The 16,224-nt window shown below is 38.1% G+C and overlaps 1 protein-coding gene and 1 non-coding gene across 2 annotated transcripts; one reads left to right on the forward strand and one right to left on the reverse strand.

Annotated features, from left to right (window-relative positions):
* The first annotated feature begins 443 nt into the window (after positions 1–443).
* Positions 444–14,976, forward strand: LOC120626965 (myosin-7). Its single transcript, XM_039894784.1, has 10 exons — positions 444–1,227; positions 1,464–2,194; positions 2,699–2,932; positions 5,435–5,689; positions 6,282–6,485; positions 8,899–9,125; positions 11,207–11,309; positions 12,201–12,360; positions 13,109–13,239; positions 14,146–14,976. Exons 1-10 carry the CDS (start codon positions 615–617, stop codon positions 14,305–14,307), a joined length of 2,820 nt encoding a protein of 939 aa, XP_039750718.1. The 5' UTR covers positions 444–614; the 3' UTR covers positions 14,308–14,976.
* On the reverse strand, positions 8,034–8,117 carry Trnal-cag. Its single transcript has one exon. It is a non-coding gene; the product is annotated as a tRNA-Leu (tRNA).
* Positions 14,977–16,224: the final 1,248 nt, after the last annotated feature.

A 16,224-nucleotide genomic window follows, 5' to 3' on the forward strand; every position in this document is an offset into this window, starting at 1 on the left:
CTTAGTTCTATAATAGTCTTTTAATTAACAATAATATTAAATCTAACTTCCAAAGGATGGGAATCTACTGTTCATTTTCTTTTTCGCATTTAGATCGAATTTGAACACTGTTTTTTTTAATATGACAAGGTACCTTTCCAAAGAAGATACAAACACAATTATAAATGTTCTAATTTTTTTATACTGTTACTACATACACTTTGAGGAAACATCACTTTATAAATTTAAAAATGTATGTAAAATTCAAAACTGACATAGTTTGAACCTGCGACTGTCAAACAATCAAGGCCTGAGGCCGCTTTTAAAAATCAAAAGTATTCCGTTAGATCTGATCTGTCATTTCTATGTTGTTCCAAAAACGGTTGTCGACCGTTGCGGCACATCACTTATTATGAAGTCAGACATTCAACCACAGATTAATGATTAGCATTCAACAATGTTGTCATTGAAATGTTGTTTTCTAATCATTCAAAATCCAAAAGCTTAAAATTGTGTAGCAATTGTTTACAATTGATCTTTAGATTATTATAACTAAAAGTATAACTGAATACTTTCATTGAACTACTTGAACATGGCCTTAGTGTTTTATTGTCTGAGAAAGTCGAGTTTCTGTGATGAGTGATACCGACGACACCGATGTACTTTTGCTAATACCACCGAACTTCTTCCTCGTCAACACCTCCGGCTCCGAGGATTCCTTCCTGGAGTCCTCAAGAACCGTTGTTCGCAAACCAGTTTCGTGCACCGCACAAGTTCTAGGCAAACTTGTTAACCATGTACATTCGTTAGAATCTCGTTTAGAAACTTTAGAACTCGATACTAGTGAGTTCTCAAGTATAGGATCACGTAAGAAACAATGGGACACAGATAGTTTCGATAGCCGCAGTTTGGATCGCAAGTGTTTCACTTTCCCGCGTAGACGTCGTCGGAAAATTAGAAGGGAGAGAAGTAAAGACTTATCTCTGACGAGTCTCGACACGGCTCGCGAAAAAGATATTCATACTTCGCAGTTGAAATACGAATATTGTAAAGTCGAGAGATTAAATGATTCACACAGTATGGATGGGGATATCAGCAGTATCGTATATACGCCGAGTAAAAAGAACGATAAGCTTCTTCTACATGAAATAGACGACTTCCTAACTAGGGTGGAGACATACGAGAGTCCAGACTCGAAAAATAAGGAACAACATCAGTTAACTACAGATAATATTATAAAAGCAACAGGTGAGTTGAATGTGATTATTGTTATTACTTCATGGGCTAAGCAGCTTTACAATGTTCTTTTATTCTTTCTGACTATGCCTTATCGTTGAGTTGAAGATTTGAACAAATGCACTTATAATGGACACCACAAAGAGACTACAGAACAAAGTAAACAATTAAAAACAGTATATAAAATCCGTAATGTCATTATAGTAATAACTAATATCAAATGAAAATATTTGTTTTATCTATAACAGGTGATTACATATGCCAGAACTTAGAAGATAAAAATCAGGATGAAATACAGCTACCTAGTGGAAGAATAGTGTCTAGTAGTATCTTAGATAAGTATATATATTTAGTTAAAACAGCAAACCAATCACCTCAAAGTACAACCTCTACAAGAAATGAAAATGAATCAAATTACATGCCTATTACAAAGCCAGATATTAAATCTCCCAGCATACGAAAGCTTAATTTCTCTGAGCTGAAAGAACCTAAAGATGTTCAGCCAACTTCCACACCAAAAAGAAATATACCACCTTCATACTTAGATACATTCAAACCATCATCAAATAAAATCTATGAAAGAGCATCCAAAGTTCTAGAGCATTATAAGGCACAGAGTCGCAATACCCAAAGTTCTATGTCAGATGGTAGTGAATTGAATTTGAAGAGAGATGAATTTACCAAGAAAGATGAATACAATATGAAGAAAGATGAATACAATATGAAAAAAGATGAATACAATATGAAAAGGGATCAATACAGTATGAAGAGAGATGAATTTATGAAGCAAAATGAATATACAAAGAGAGATGAATTTAAAATGCCTCAAATGAGACCTTTTATTTCGGATAGAGATGGTTTTAAATTAGACTCAGTAGATACAGATTTGTTGAGCTTAAGTGAACTATGGGGTGAAAGGGGAGACAGAGGAGAGAAGGTAGATAGTATAAAATTAGAAGAGGAGCGGTTAAAAAGGGAAGTAAGTATATAAACACTTTTAAAATAGATACTATTATTTTGGTATCTATTAGCACAAAACTAACCATTAAGTTTTTTACATCTTTACATTTGACGACCTTCAATGGTGCCGCTGTTGGTCACGGGTATGATTTCCGGCAGGGGCAATTTAGATATTTTTGAAATTTCTGAATTTTCTCTGTTCTGGTCTGATGGGAGCCTTTGGCCGTGGCTAGTTACCACTCTTCCGACAAAGACCGCTGAGTACGCAATTTAGTGTTACGGTGCTATGTCACGTAAAAACTGATTAGGAGTATGACTACCATTTCTCCCTAACAGGTTAGCCCGCTACCATATTACACTGCATCATCACCAGTTGAAATTGCAGTCAAAAGATAACTTGTAGCGGAATAAAAAATAAAAAAAATCTAAGAATGATGTCAATGACAGAGACACATAATAAAAGAGTATGTAAGAGTTTATTTCTACTTGCTATATAAATGAGGTTTTAAAACTCTTTTTTCAGCACTGCGAAGCAATGATACAACAGTTGCAGAAAAAGATCCTTGAACAGCAAGAAAAATTAGCTGTAGCAGTCAAAGTGGACAAGGCAAAGGATGCAGCTATTAATAAATTACGCGAAGCTTGGCTGCGTCTTACAGGCAGCTTGGATAGAGCAGAGGAAAGACATAGGGCAGCTTTAGACAAAATGGTGCGAGAGGTCGATAACTTTAAGATGGTTGCTGGAGAAGCACAAAAGGTATATTTTTAAGCACTTACTAGAAGGTTTAATGTCACTTTTTCCCAGAACCTAAATGTGTCAGCCTTGTATTTAAGCTTTGGTATACCTTTCAAGATCAAATTGAATCTTGGCACTCACTACTGACTTTTCAAAGTTATTGTGCATATTAAATAAGCAAATGATAAAGAGTTACTGTATCTATATCCAAAGCGATAAGTGGTTTGAGCGCCGACATACAGCACGAACATTGCATAAACTTGCCTCCTATACATTATATTATATAACAATTTTAGGGTAGGCAGTGCTTTTGTGCATGTATGAAGTGCATTTGCAGGTATCAAGTGAAGTGCAAGTGGTCCCCCTTTGCCCCCCTGTAACTGAATTTTTTTTAATAAGACCACTTCAATAAAAAAGGATACGGTGTTTATTTAATAAATAGCGTCTATTAATAAAAAAAAAATACCTAATGGAATTTTTAAATAAAATTATATAATTAGAATATATAATGGCTGATCCTTCTGCCAGAGGTTGCCTGTAAGAGATTGCTTGCAGCAATAAGGCCGCCCTTGCATGCCTACAATTTTTGTATTCTTTCATTTTGTTTTTCTTTATTTTATGTATATTTTAATGTTTGTGTAAAGTATTTCTTCTTCTTCATCTAATATCATCATCATCATCAGCCTATACACTGTCCACTCAAGAAGAGGGGTAGTGACAACTGTATTCCGACCTGCCATCACCATACGGCAGCTAATATCAGTGGAGGGAGCTATGATTGTAAGCTCTCCCGTTACTCCACAGTCAGGCATTGCATAGGAACACGGTTAGGTTAAGCCAGTAAAAGTGCTGCAATACCACGCTATCATTGCTGCGGTTTTGTAGGCTAGGGGGTATTACCGATTGTTATTTTATTTTTCTTTAATTTGAAAACCAACAGTTGTAGATACATAAATAGTTAACAAATTGGTTGACTTAAACCTAATAACAGGTTTCCACAGATAAGTCTTACATAAACAAGGTATGGGTTCTATAAGGTAAACCCAGCAAAAACGCAGGAAACTATAACTAAGTGTTAAGTTTACCTAGCATGCAACAGTTTATCTACTAAGTTGCGACGTACACTGTTCATATTACCATAAAATAAATCAACTTAGGGGTCATTGTAAACAGAATTAAGAAGGCGAGAGACACGGATTACAAAGTAATTAAATCTATGCTTAGTTTTAGTCAAGGGTACGTGCAGAATCTTTTTATGCCTAGGTAATCGTGAGGGTACAATTAAATCTAACTTAGTAAGTAATTCCGGACTATCTATGGGCCCTCTAACAATGTTAAGTAAGAGACAAACAAAATGTTTCTCCGTGTATGAAGAGGTACAAGGTGTACATCCGAACATGATATTTCTTAGGAAGCTTTAGGAAGGTGGAATTTGTGCTTAAGGAATCTGATAAATTTCTTTTGAATACTTTCTATCATTTTAGTTATTGTAAATAGAAAAATCTAATGACACTTTTTAGTAGTAGTAGAGCGTTTTGTGACAGAGCTCGTCCGGGGAAGTACTACCACCATGCCTATTTCTGCTGCTAAGCAGCATTATTGCAATGCTCTGTCCGATCTGAAGAGTTTGGTTGCTAGTGTAATTACAGGCACATGGCTTCACATTTACGCCTCAGGTTGATCAAAACAGGTTAACACTTTGCAGAATGTGTTCCTCGCATGAACTGTGAAGTGTTGCTCTGGTCATAGGCGATGGTTTTCCGTACTTCCATAGTGTGATGTCTTACGGGATCTTATTATGGGGCAAAGCTGCTGATATTGAAACTACATTCATATTGCAGAAAAGAGCTGTACTTTGAATATATAAACTTAAATCACGTGAAAAATTTAAAGAAATAGTACTACGGTAGCCTCACAATATATTTATAACAATATAGTATTTGTAAGACAACATATTAGTCTTTATAAACAAAAAGTGGATATAAACAGTCGACTTACAAGAAATGGTCATAAATTAGTGACATCTGCATATCGTCTGCGAAAGGTGCAGAAGTCATTTGTGGGATTGAGTATACGCTTTTATAATATGATTCCTGAGGTAATTTTGGACCTACCAATGCATAAGTTTAAAGAATGTGTTAAAACACATTTATTACAGCGAGGTTATTATACAATTGATGAGCTTCTTAATGACAAGGTTGCTTGGAAGCATACGGCTCCGCTTTCATCTCTCACAAGATAGAAAAATGAATGTTAAAATGTAAAATGTAAATTTTTGATGTTGGACAAGAGCAACTGCTGAGTTTCTTGCCGGCTTCTTCTCGGTAGAATCTGCCTTCCGAACCGGTGGTACACACGGACAGACTTGACGTTTCAAAAGTGCTTGTATTAGGCCTACTTGAAATAAATGAATTTTGAATTTTTTTTTAATTTTATGGCCTATAAAAGGGGATATCCATCCCAAAAACACTACCTTTCAACCGGTGTAATGGGGTAAAAAGTTAATATTACTTGTTGTTACAGAAAACCAGTCATTTCGAGACTGAGCTCTATAAAGCGTTAGACTTAGCTCACGACTATCAGGACAAATGCAAACATCTTACATCTGAGAAGAAAGAGTTACAAGAGAATTTGGAGAAGACTATAGAAAGCATAGGTGAAGCTATCAGATTCAAGGATAAAGAGATTGAGGCGTTGAAGGAGAACTACGAGACGGTGATGAGGCTGAACAAACAGTCTACAGATTGTGTTAAGAATTTAGAAGATGCTCTAGAAAAGGTATATTGTATTTTTGTATTATTTTTATATTGATTTAGTTGCTAGTGTTTATTCTACTAATATTTAAATGCGAAAGTTAGTATATATGGATGGATGGATGGATGTTTGTTTCTCTTACTCTACAAACTTACTTTACTCTACAAAGACTACTGAACTAATTTGACTGAATTTTAGAATGAATGTAAACGGATGGTTTCCGCAGGATCATGGAAAACCAAAAAACTACGTACGAAGCCGCGGGCAACAACTGGTAACCTATAATTGGATATGTCTCTTACATTTAATGTGTGGCGGGTATCTTCAAATTTGACACGTGATGACGTTGGACGGCCGATTGGCGCAGCGAGCAGCGACCCTGCTTTCTGAGTCCAAGGCCGTGGGTTCGATTCTAACAACTGGAAAATGTTTGTGTAATGAACAAAAATTTTTTTGAGTGTGTGGGTGTTTATCTGTATGTTATAAATATTTATGTATATTCGTAAAAATTTTCATCAGTCATCTTAGTACCCATAAAACAAGCTACGCTTACTTAGGGGCTGGATGGCGGTGTGTATATTTAAACTTTTAAACTATTTACTTTGATAATTTTTAGGAAAAATTAGACCATGAAACTACCAAATGCAAAACAACAGAATTGGCCCGTAAAATGGAATCTCTGAGTGAGGAGAGGTCACTGGAAATGCGGGAGAGGGATGTTCTGAAGGCTAAGGTGAATGAGGAGAGGTCTCGCTGCAGCGTTCTGGAGAGACAGCTGGGCGAGTCACAGAGTCATGTCTGCGAGCTTATGACTAAATTTGTAAGTATAACACCGCAATCCATTAAAGTACCTACATGCAGTATTTCAAATTTAAATTCAAATTTATTTATTACAAGAAAGTACAATTCATTAATTGCTAGAATAACATTCATATAAAGATATATAAAAAATAATTGTAGCCAATCACTTTTTCAACCTAATACCTATTCACAATACAAATAATAAATATATAAATAAATATAATATTAATCTTTATATATGTATTTCTTGTGTGCGTGTGTATGTCACTGAACTCCTAATCAACGGCTGGACCGATTTGAATTAATTTTTTGGTATACGTTTGGGTGGCACCTTGGATGGTTTAGATTCACAAATCAGCCCGACAGATGGCGCTGGGGTCCGCTAGTATATTTATATAAATATAATATTAATAATATTAATTTTTAATATTAAATATTTATGGACATAATATAATATTAATGTCCATAAATAAGTCATAATAAATCAATGTTAAAATTATTCAACATATCAACCCATTACCAGCCCACACAAGGGGTTAAGGCCGTAATCCACCACGCTGGCCCAGTGCGGATTGGTGGACTCCACACACCTTTGAGAACATTATGTAGAACTCTCAGGCATGCAGGTTTCCTCACGAAGTTTTCCTTCACCGTTGAAGCAAGTGCATTATTTTAATTGCATAAAACGCACATAACTTAAATTAGAAATTTGTGCTGGGATTAGAAATCGGCCCCTCGAAAGTGAAGTAGAAGTCCTGCCCACTGGGCTATCACCGTTTCCGCTATGCACGCAAATTAGTACCTACGACTCACTAAAATTATATTATTTGATTGTTCCCATAATGTCACAAAACAAAATAAAAGTCGATCTCTCAATCTCAATCATTAGCATTCATTAAATTGTATGTTTTGAAAACTCATTTACTGTGTAATATCACTTATTTAACAGTATTCTAAATATTATAGCTTTAAATTAATTAATATTAAGAGTTTTGGCAGTTTGTAAATAAAAATAAATTCCATCATGAAGCAGGCATCCTTCAGCTTCCGGGAGTGTGGGAGGTCTCAGTAAGATCTCCAGTACTCTTACTTGTTGTATGGATTTTTAATTTAAGCAAATAATTTTCTTTTATGATTAAAGAAACCTACCAAACACATCTTACTACAGTATAAATGCGAAAGTGGGTTTGTCTTCTCTCGCACACATTGATAACTCATATTTTTTTGCATAAAATCTTAATATATATAAATCTCCTGTCACGATGTTTGTCCGCGATGGACTCCTAAACTACTTAACCGATTTTAAATTAAATTGGCACACCGTGAGCAGTCTGGTCCAACTTAAGAGATAGCATAGCTTAGATCTTTAATTATAGTCGCAATTTCATTTTATTGCAAATTATTTGTCTATAATTAATTGACAGTCACATGCTATATATATATATATATATACTACTATGGCTATGATATAATATGAGGCTTAGCGATACTGAATACATTAAAAACAAAATCAAACGCAGACGAAGTCGCGGGCAACAGCTAGTATAATATAAAAATAAAAAAGGTTTGTCAGAAGTGGGATTCGAACCCACGCCCACAGAAGTGGACTGCGACCTGAACGCAGCGCCTTAGACCGCTCGGCCATCCTGACGTATAGAGAGGATGGCGAATTATACGTATTGATTCCAGTATTTATCCAATACGAAATAGAAAATCAATAGGAAATAGTATAATATGTTATGTTGTTTAATTTTGATTTGATTTAATTTTGTTTATTTATTAGCTTTTCGAAAGAAACAAACAGTACACATAAGAGTAATGCCCTATTTTTATATCACACTATGATATAAAAATAGGGCATTACTCTTATGTGTACGTCAATAGACGAATGAGTAATTTAATTTTCACTTTATTTGTTTTTGACATATATATATCTTTCTAAAAATGCATTTCATTTAATTTGTAAATTAATTAAATGATAAACAATGTTTATTTTTTATTATTATCTAAGGAACGCAAATGGTTTCCACGGAACTTGTAAAAATACCGTCATCATAATGATCATATCAACCGATAGACGTTCACTGCTGGACATAGGTCTCTTGTGGGGTGTTCCTATTTTTTTTTTGTGCCTCTTGGGTCCAGCGGCTACCTGCGACGCGCTTGATGTCGTCTGTCCACCTCGTTGGGGGTCGGTGCGGCACCTTGGACCCCAACTTCCATTCTTTCTCCGAACTATGAGCTACATCGGTAACACTGGTTCTTCTACGGATCTCCTTATTTCTGTTTTGAACACGTAGTGATACTCAGAGCATAGCTCTCTCCATCGCCCGCTTAATGACTCTGAGCTTTCTTACCAGGCCGATATGAACGGTAAAAGCTAGTAAATAAATGAATAGAAAACAATTGAACTCCACATTTTTGGTTACCAGGAGTCCCTGGACAGCGAGGCGAAGTCCCTGAGGAAGCACCTCGAGCTCCAGAAGGCTGAACTGAAGAGCCACTACCAACAGCAGCTGGAGGACGCGGTGCTGGCCAAACTGCAGGAGTTCCAGCGCCAACTCGACTTGGCCGAGCGGGACATGCAGGCGGCCGCGAGGGGTAGAGAGGCTGCTGTCGTGGACAATTTCAACAAACAGATCACCAGGATTGAGGAGCAGTGAGTAGTTCACGCCATCTCCATTGGGGAGTGTGCTCAAGAACTTCCTTTTTTTTTTAAAATATATTAAAAATAATATATTATAAGGTTTTTTTTTTTAAATATTAATTTTATGTTAAATGCATTTGTGTAAACAGTTTATATATTAGTATTTAGTTATTCGTATTCGTATTTCGTATGTTTTTTATATTTTGTACCAGAGCGATAAGGCCGCCCTTTGTATACTGCTTCTGTCTGTTTTTTTTTTTACTTTTAGTGTGCAAATAAAGAGTATACTCTTTATTTGCACACTAAAAGTGTGGTGTGAATAAATAATAATAAGAATGTCTGAGCAATTTACTAGCTCCATTTCAAAGAACACTTTACTATCGTATAATACAAAAAAATAAAAATCTTAAGATACTATTCATATTTATTAAATAGTCTATGATAAAGATAAACAATAAGAAAGCCTTACATAAACATTTGGAACGGCGGTTTCTCCCGCCACCCTTTTTTTCAATTGTGTGCTAAAAAAAATTGATGTTGAGTATTTGATGTTATACCACTAACCATGCGACCGACCTATCATGAATTGCTTCTTCTATAATACTACTATAGCATCCAACAGTTTCGCCATTATTTTTTTAACCTTCATAGACAAGATATTGGCCACAATTAGCTTTCCTTCACAGTGCCAGCTATCGAATTGTGTAATGCTCTCCCTACGAACATACGACATAATCGCTTGATATGTTTTAAAACGAAGTTAAATCTTATTATCTTGCGCAACGACTGGTTTCTTTTCCCGTCTATTAATAATATAACTTATCATAATATATATTATAATTATTTCATATATTTTTCATTGCGTAATTTTTGGTTATGCATTCGTATTTAGTTATTTGAATGTAGGTTTATAATGATTTCACACCACCTATTTGTTCTCGCTCTTGTTGTCTATCCTAAGGTTGCCTGGCAGAGATCGCTTCAAATTCAAATTCATTTATTTCAAGTAGGCCTATTTTATATGCACTTTTGAAACGTCAAGTATGTATGTTTGTAGTGACTCTACCGCCGGTTCGGAAAGCAGATTCTACCGAGAAGAGCCGGCAAGAAACTCAGTAGTTGCTCTTTTCCAACATCAACATTTACAATCATTTTTCTATCTTACGGGAGAGCGAGGCTGGCTGCTTCCAATCTACCTTGTCATTGAGGAATTCATCAAATGTATAGTAACCTCGCTGTACTAGATGCGTTTTTACACATTTTTTAAATGTATGCATTGGTAGGTCAAGAATTTCCTTACCTTTCCTTTCCTTCCTTCTAAGTGATAAGGCCGCCTTTTGTATTCTACTCCAGTTTTAGTGTTCATGTTCATCTCATCTCTTTCATCTCTCTCAATTCATCCTTTATTTTCCTAACTGTGTAGTGGTGGACAAATAAAGATCTTAAATAAAATCTGTCCCGATAGAGAGTGTAAATGGGGCCTGAGATGAGACGCGCTTGCCTAAAAGATGCCTATTCACTCTTGTTTGAAAGATGGAAACGCGTTTCAAACCGCGTTCTCAATACGTATGAGAAAAGCATGAAAATCGCTTCGTGCACGTTTTTGGGATATTGGCCACATAGGGATGAAAATTCGCCCAGTGTCTTGCAGTCTTGCTTGCTTGGTAAATGGTGAAGAGGCCATGAGATCGAATCAGTTGCGTGCATAGAGGATATGCAGGTGATATTATAAAATGAAGAAAATCTACAGTACGAGTTATAAAAGACTTCCCTTAAGTATTTATAACTCTTATTGGGGATTTCCTTCATTTTCAACACGCACGTTTTTTATGCACGTTTCTGATACGTGCTGCTAAGATGTGGAACGCCCTCCCGGCAACTATGTTTCCTGCCACGTATAATTTGAGTACCTTCAAGGCTAGAGTGAATAGGCTTTTTCTAGGCAAGTGTGCTCCAACCTAGACCTCATCATTGCTTTCTAACGGGCATGATTGTCGTCAAACGCTGGTCTATCGTTAATAAATAAAAAAAAAACATTTTGTATCTATGCACGCCCCTGGATGGAATAGTTCCTGAGTGAATGTTGTTCGCAGACACAAGCTCGAGGTGAACGTACTAGAAGAGAAGCAGAGGGAAGAGATCAAGCTGTACAGGTTACAGCTCGCACAGGCTAATGAGAAAATCAGTTTGCTGGAGGTAATATAACTAATTATATATTCCACTTAATGTCCTTCGGAGTACAGTTTCTCATATAAAGTGAGATCCAAAGGCAAAGTGGCATATAGATGGCACTTTCTTTTGATGCGTACATTACATGTAAAATCTACTTAAAACTAAAGCTGCGAGAGTTCCAAACGCGCTCTAGAGCGATAAGGCATAACTTATTTTCAGAAAGATGAAACCTCAGACTTTTAGTAGTTTCTTGTGTGCTTTGAATACCCCGTGACAGCTGAGCAGTACAGATAACTTTGCAATTGAGTTTGCTAGGGGTCAGACAAGGGGATCCTCTGTCGTCCAAACTATTTATAGTTGTCTCTGTAACGGTCTCCACTTTACCAAACTAGATGGCGCCACAAAAATCCTGCATCGCGCTAGCGAAGTGTTTACAAATATTTACTACATATACAACTTGCAAAGATGAATGTCTGGCCCTCGAGCCCGGTCTTCCTAATGTTACGGTCGGTCATATGTCCAGGTACCAATATAGCAGATGGACATGTTGGAGAGATTAAAACTACCGTCAGCAGACCAAGAATTATTAAAAAATCACACAAATAAACTACTTTTGATGCCTGGCTGAAGAAACTGTCTGAGGCTCCTTGCTCGTTCGCGTGACGTGAAGCAAACTTTCAATCAAATAAACATGATATCCCTCGTAGCCTTATGGTGGCGAGCACATGTCTGCATTCGTAATAAACGACCAGTTGCGAGTGAGGGTCGAATAGGGCATAGTGACGAGAAACAAATGGACCGGGTCTCCGTGGATCCTCGCGGCAATGAAGGTGCTCACGCAACGTCTTCTTAAAAGTCTCTTTAAATTTTGGTCCTTCGAGCCGGATCCAATAATTATTTTTGTTTTCCCTTCAGAATAAGCTGGAGACGTACCGGCGCCGCAGGGGCCAGATCGCGTCGCAACTGCACTCCGTCATGGAGTCCCAGTGGCGGCAGGCGCTGCTCATACTCACCAACGGGCACGCCGGCCTCCGCACTGCGCCGCCCAGCCTCGACAACACCGCGCCCGACTCTGGTGAGTGGTCACCGGCACGACTCTGGTGAGTGGTCACCGGCACGACTCTGGTGAGTGGTCACCGGCACGACTCTGGTGAGTGGTCACCGGCACGAGTCTGGTGAGTGGTCACCGGCACGAGTCTGGTGGGTCGTCACCGGCATGAGTCTAGTGAGTGGTCACCGGCACGAGTCTGGTGAGTGGTCACCGGCACTTGCTAATGACGCGCACAGGCGCCGCAGAGGAGTGCCTAGTGTGAGATTTTCTACATATTCGATCGTGTGTAAGATAACTACTATTTGTATGGAATTGAAAAAGCGCCATCTAGTTGTGATTCGTGCACATGCAAGACTTCATCATCATATCAAACGATAGATGGTGCCGCTTGGGTCCAGCGGCTACCTGCGACGCCCTCTATGTCGTCTGTCCACCTCGTTGGGTTAGGTTAGGTTAGCCCCGAACTGCGCTTAACAGTGCGGGGCTGTTATCCCAGCACCTTGGGACCCCAACGTCCATCCCTTCTCCGAACTATACGCTACGTCAGTAGCACTGGTTCTTAAGACTACGGATCTCCTCTCTGATTTGATCACGCAGAGATAATCCGAGCATAGCTCTCTCCAGCGCCCGCTGAGTGACTGAGCTTTGTTATGAGGCCATGCAAGACTTCATCATTTGTTACTATCAACCCTTCCCTCTCAACGACTTATTTCGCTTTCCCTCTTCAAACCCCAGTGGGCTAGTGAGGGCTCTATGTGCTACGTTGTTGCAGTGGCGACGCCCGTGCCGCCGGAGGCGTGCGGCAAGGCGGGCGCACTCTCACTGCCGGGCGAGGCACGCGCGCGCCGCGAGCCGCAATTTGACAACCTCAGCGACCACGAACTACAGCAATACGTCAAACTGGTGAGCATCCAAGAGCCTGCATAGCTTGCAAAATTGCAAAATTTTCAAAAATGATCACCATATATAAACTTGTAACCGAATTACGAAATACTGTGAGTAAGTATATTTTATAAGGAAATTTGGGAATGGATCATTTCTGAATCTCTTCTGGTCTGGTCTGGTGGGAGGTTTCTGCCGTGGCTAGTTACCATAGATAGATTTCCGAAGATGTGCCGCGAAGTGATTTAGCGTTCCGGTACGATGTCGCGTGGAAACCGATTAGGGCTATGGGTTTAAAATAACAGCCTAACCTAACAGGTCAGCCCGCTACAACTTTCGACTAACTACCGACAATGTGTCCCAACAGCACACAAACACACAACCAACAGCGTCTTCACCGGCTAAGACGAGGGCCCCGATTTCTGACGTCATCCGGACGTGGATCCTTACCACGGTCACGGGGGCGTTCGGACTAAAGTCCACCAACACTCAGATTAACGTCGAACCGAGCCGAGGTCCGAGCCCTCGCAGGAGGCACCCTCGGGTCGACGTCTCCCACCTCCTCCCCGATGTCGACGAGCCCTGGGGCTCTTCTCATGGCGAGCTTTCGCGCTCGCCCCACTCCCCCGGTGACGCCGTAGCAACCCCTCAGGTGGTTATCGGCAAGTGTCCATCCGAAAATCGAATCAAAAAATCATTTTAGACTGCATCATCACTTACCACCAGGTGAGATTGCAGTCAAGGGCAAACTTGTAGGGTAATAAAAAAAAAAAATGTGTTTAAGTGCCTGGGTGTTTATCCGTGTATTATAAGTATTTATGTATATTATTCATAAAAATATACATCAGTCATTTTAGCACCCATAAAACAAGTAGGTCTATAACATATTTGACTTTGTCTTTAAACCACAACATGAAATAATTTCAGCTACTTACGAAGCCACCGAGATTCGACACGGATTCGCCCCCCGACCCCCGGGACTCCAGACCCCTGGACGAGGAGCCCACTAGTGACCGACCCGACAAACAGGATCGGCGGGATAAAGTCAGGAGGAGTCTGCATCCAGGAAAACCACCGTGGAAATCATAGTGAATGGTCTGGATTCTTGCATCCATAAATTAACCATTAAACCCAGTTTTCACTGAAAGGAGTGGCGATATACAGGAATAGATATATGTTGGCTTTTGGTGATCATCAAGCGAAAAGGTCTTCGGAAAGTCCGTGAACGCTATTTTAGGCCGATTTTTTAGAAGCTAACAGTTTTGGGGAGCCTAGTCCAGTTACCTTATGTGAAATATGTTGTGAAAATTAATTTGAATGTGTCCAAAGAACTAGGTTTTCTTGGCAAAATAAAGCGGTGTGTGGAACTCGTAAGGTTCAGTCAGCGTTTGCAATGTAAGCGCACAAAATATCGTTAGGTTAGGTTGTCAGAGATTATAAAGGTAATTCAATGATTTGCAATCTGATGTACATCGCAAATCTTTGAATTTCTTTGCTTTTCTCAACTACAATATGCATAATATATAAACATTCCTCGTGAATCATTCTATCTGTTGCTGCAAACTGCATTAAAATCAGGTCCATAGTTTGAAAGATCTACGCGTACAAACATCAGGAGCGACTTTGTTTTATGCTATGTACTAAAAAAAACCCAGTTAATTCTGGAATGTTTTAATACTCGTAGTACAATAAATACATCGTTTTCAAAAAAATTCAAAATTCAAAATTCATTTATTTCAAGTAGGCCTAATATAAGCACTTTTGAAACGTCAAGTCTGTCTGTTTGTAGTGATTCTACCACCGGTTCGGAAGGCATATTCTACCGAGAAGAAGCCGGCAAGAAACTCAGCAGTTGCTCTTTTCCAACATCAACAATTTACATTTTGCATTTTAACATTCATTTTTCTATCTTGTGAGAGCTGAAAGCGGAGCCGGATGCTTCCAAGCAACCTTGTCATTAAAAAATTCATCAATTGTATAGTAACCTCGCTGTAATAAATGTGTTTTAACAAATTCTTTAAACTTGTGCATTGGCAGGTCCAAAATCACCTTAGGAATCATATTATAAAAGCGTATACTCAATCCCACAAATGATCTCTGTACCTTACGCAGACGATATGCAGATGACATCGTATATGCAATAGAAACATTTCGCCACAATATGAGTTAAGATATATAATAATATAAGGACGTTTTATAGGCTTATATTTATTTATGTAGTGTTAGTGAGATCGTTTATGTAAAGCATTCCATTATAGTGTTAAATAAATTTTTTATCATATATAATTTTCGTTTCTTGAAACAAACACAAATCCCTCATCATCAATCTATTTCCGTCTAACTACAGAGCACGGGTTTCCTCTCAGAATGAGAAGGGTTATGCCGTAGTCCACCACGCTGTCCCATTACGGTTTATGAACTTTACAAGCCCTTCAAAACATTATGGATTAAGACATAAAAGGTTTCCTCACGAACTTTTCCATCACCGTTAAAGAAAGTGATATTTTTTGAGCTTGCCGGGAATCGAATTCGGTCCCCCGGAAGAGGCGGCCGAAGCTCTAACCACTAAGCCATCACCGCTTCCATACACCTTACGATATTCACATTACTTTAAAAAAAGATGGACGCGGTACGAGTTTCAAATAAAAAAATATCATTTAGTAAATATAACGATTTATTAAACGGTAAATGCAAAAATTAATATACACGATACAATCTTTGATACACTCGTTAATGGCTTCAATAGGAATAACTATACAAAACACTACGCTTAATTATATAATATAATAATCACATTGTTTAACGGAGGCAAGTATAATAATCATTAAAAACATGGAAATATACATTTTAGGAACAACATATATATACAGAAAAATTAATATACATTCTAGAGAATAACTTATGATTTAATATTTAAAGCGAATATGTGCATTTACTCAGAATATAAATTATTCAACACTAAAATAAAAGTCAAGTAAATAATTAGGTCTTGTTTAGGAAAATTAC

Source organism: Pararge aegeria, chromosome 10 (genome assembly GCF_905163445.1).
Source record: "Pararge aegeria chromosome 10, ilParAegt1.1, whole genome shotgun sequence".
In the NCBI taxonomy this organism is placed as follows: Eukaryota; Metazoa; Arthropoda; class Insecta; order Lepidoptera; family Nymphalidae; genus Pararge; species Pararge aegeria.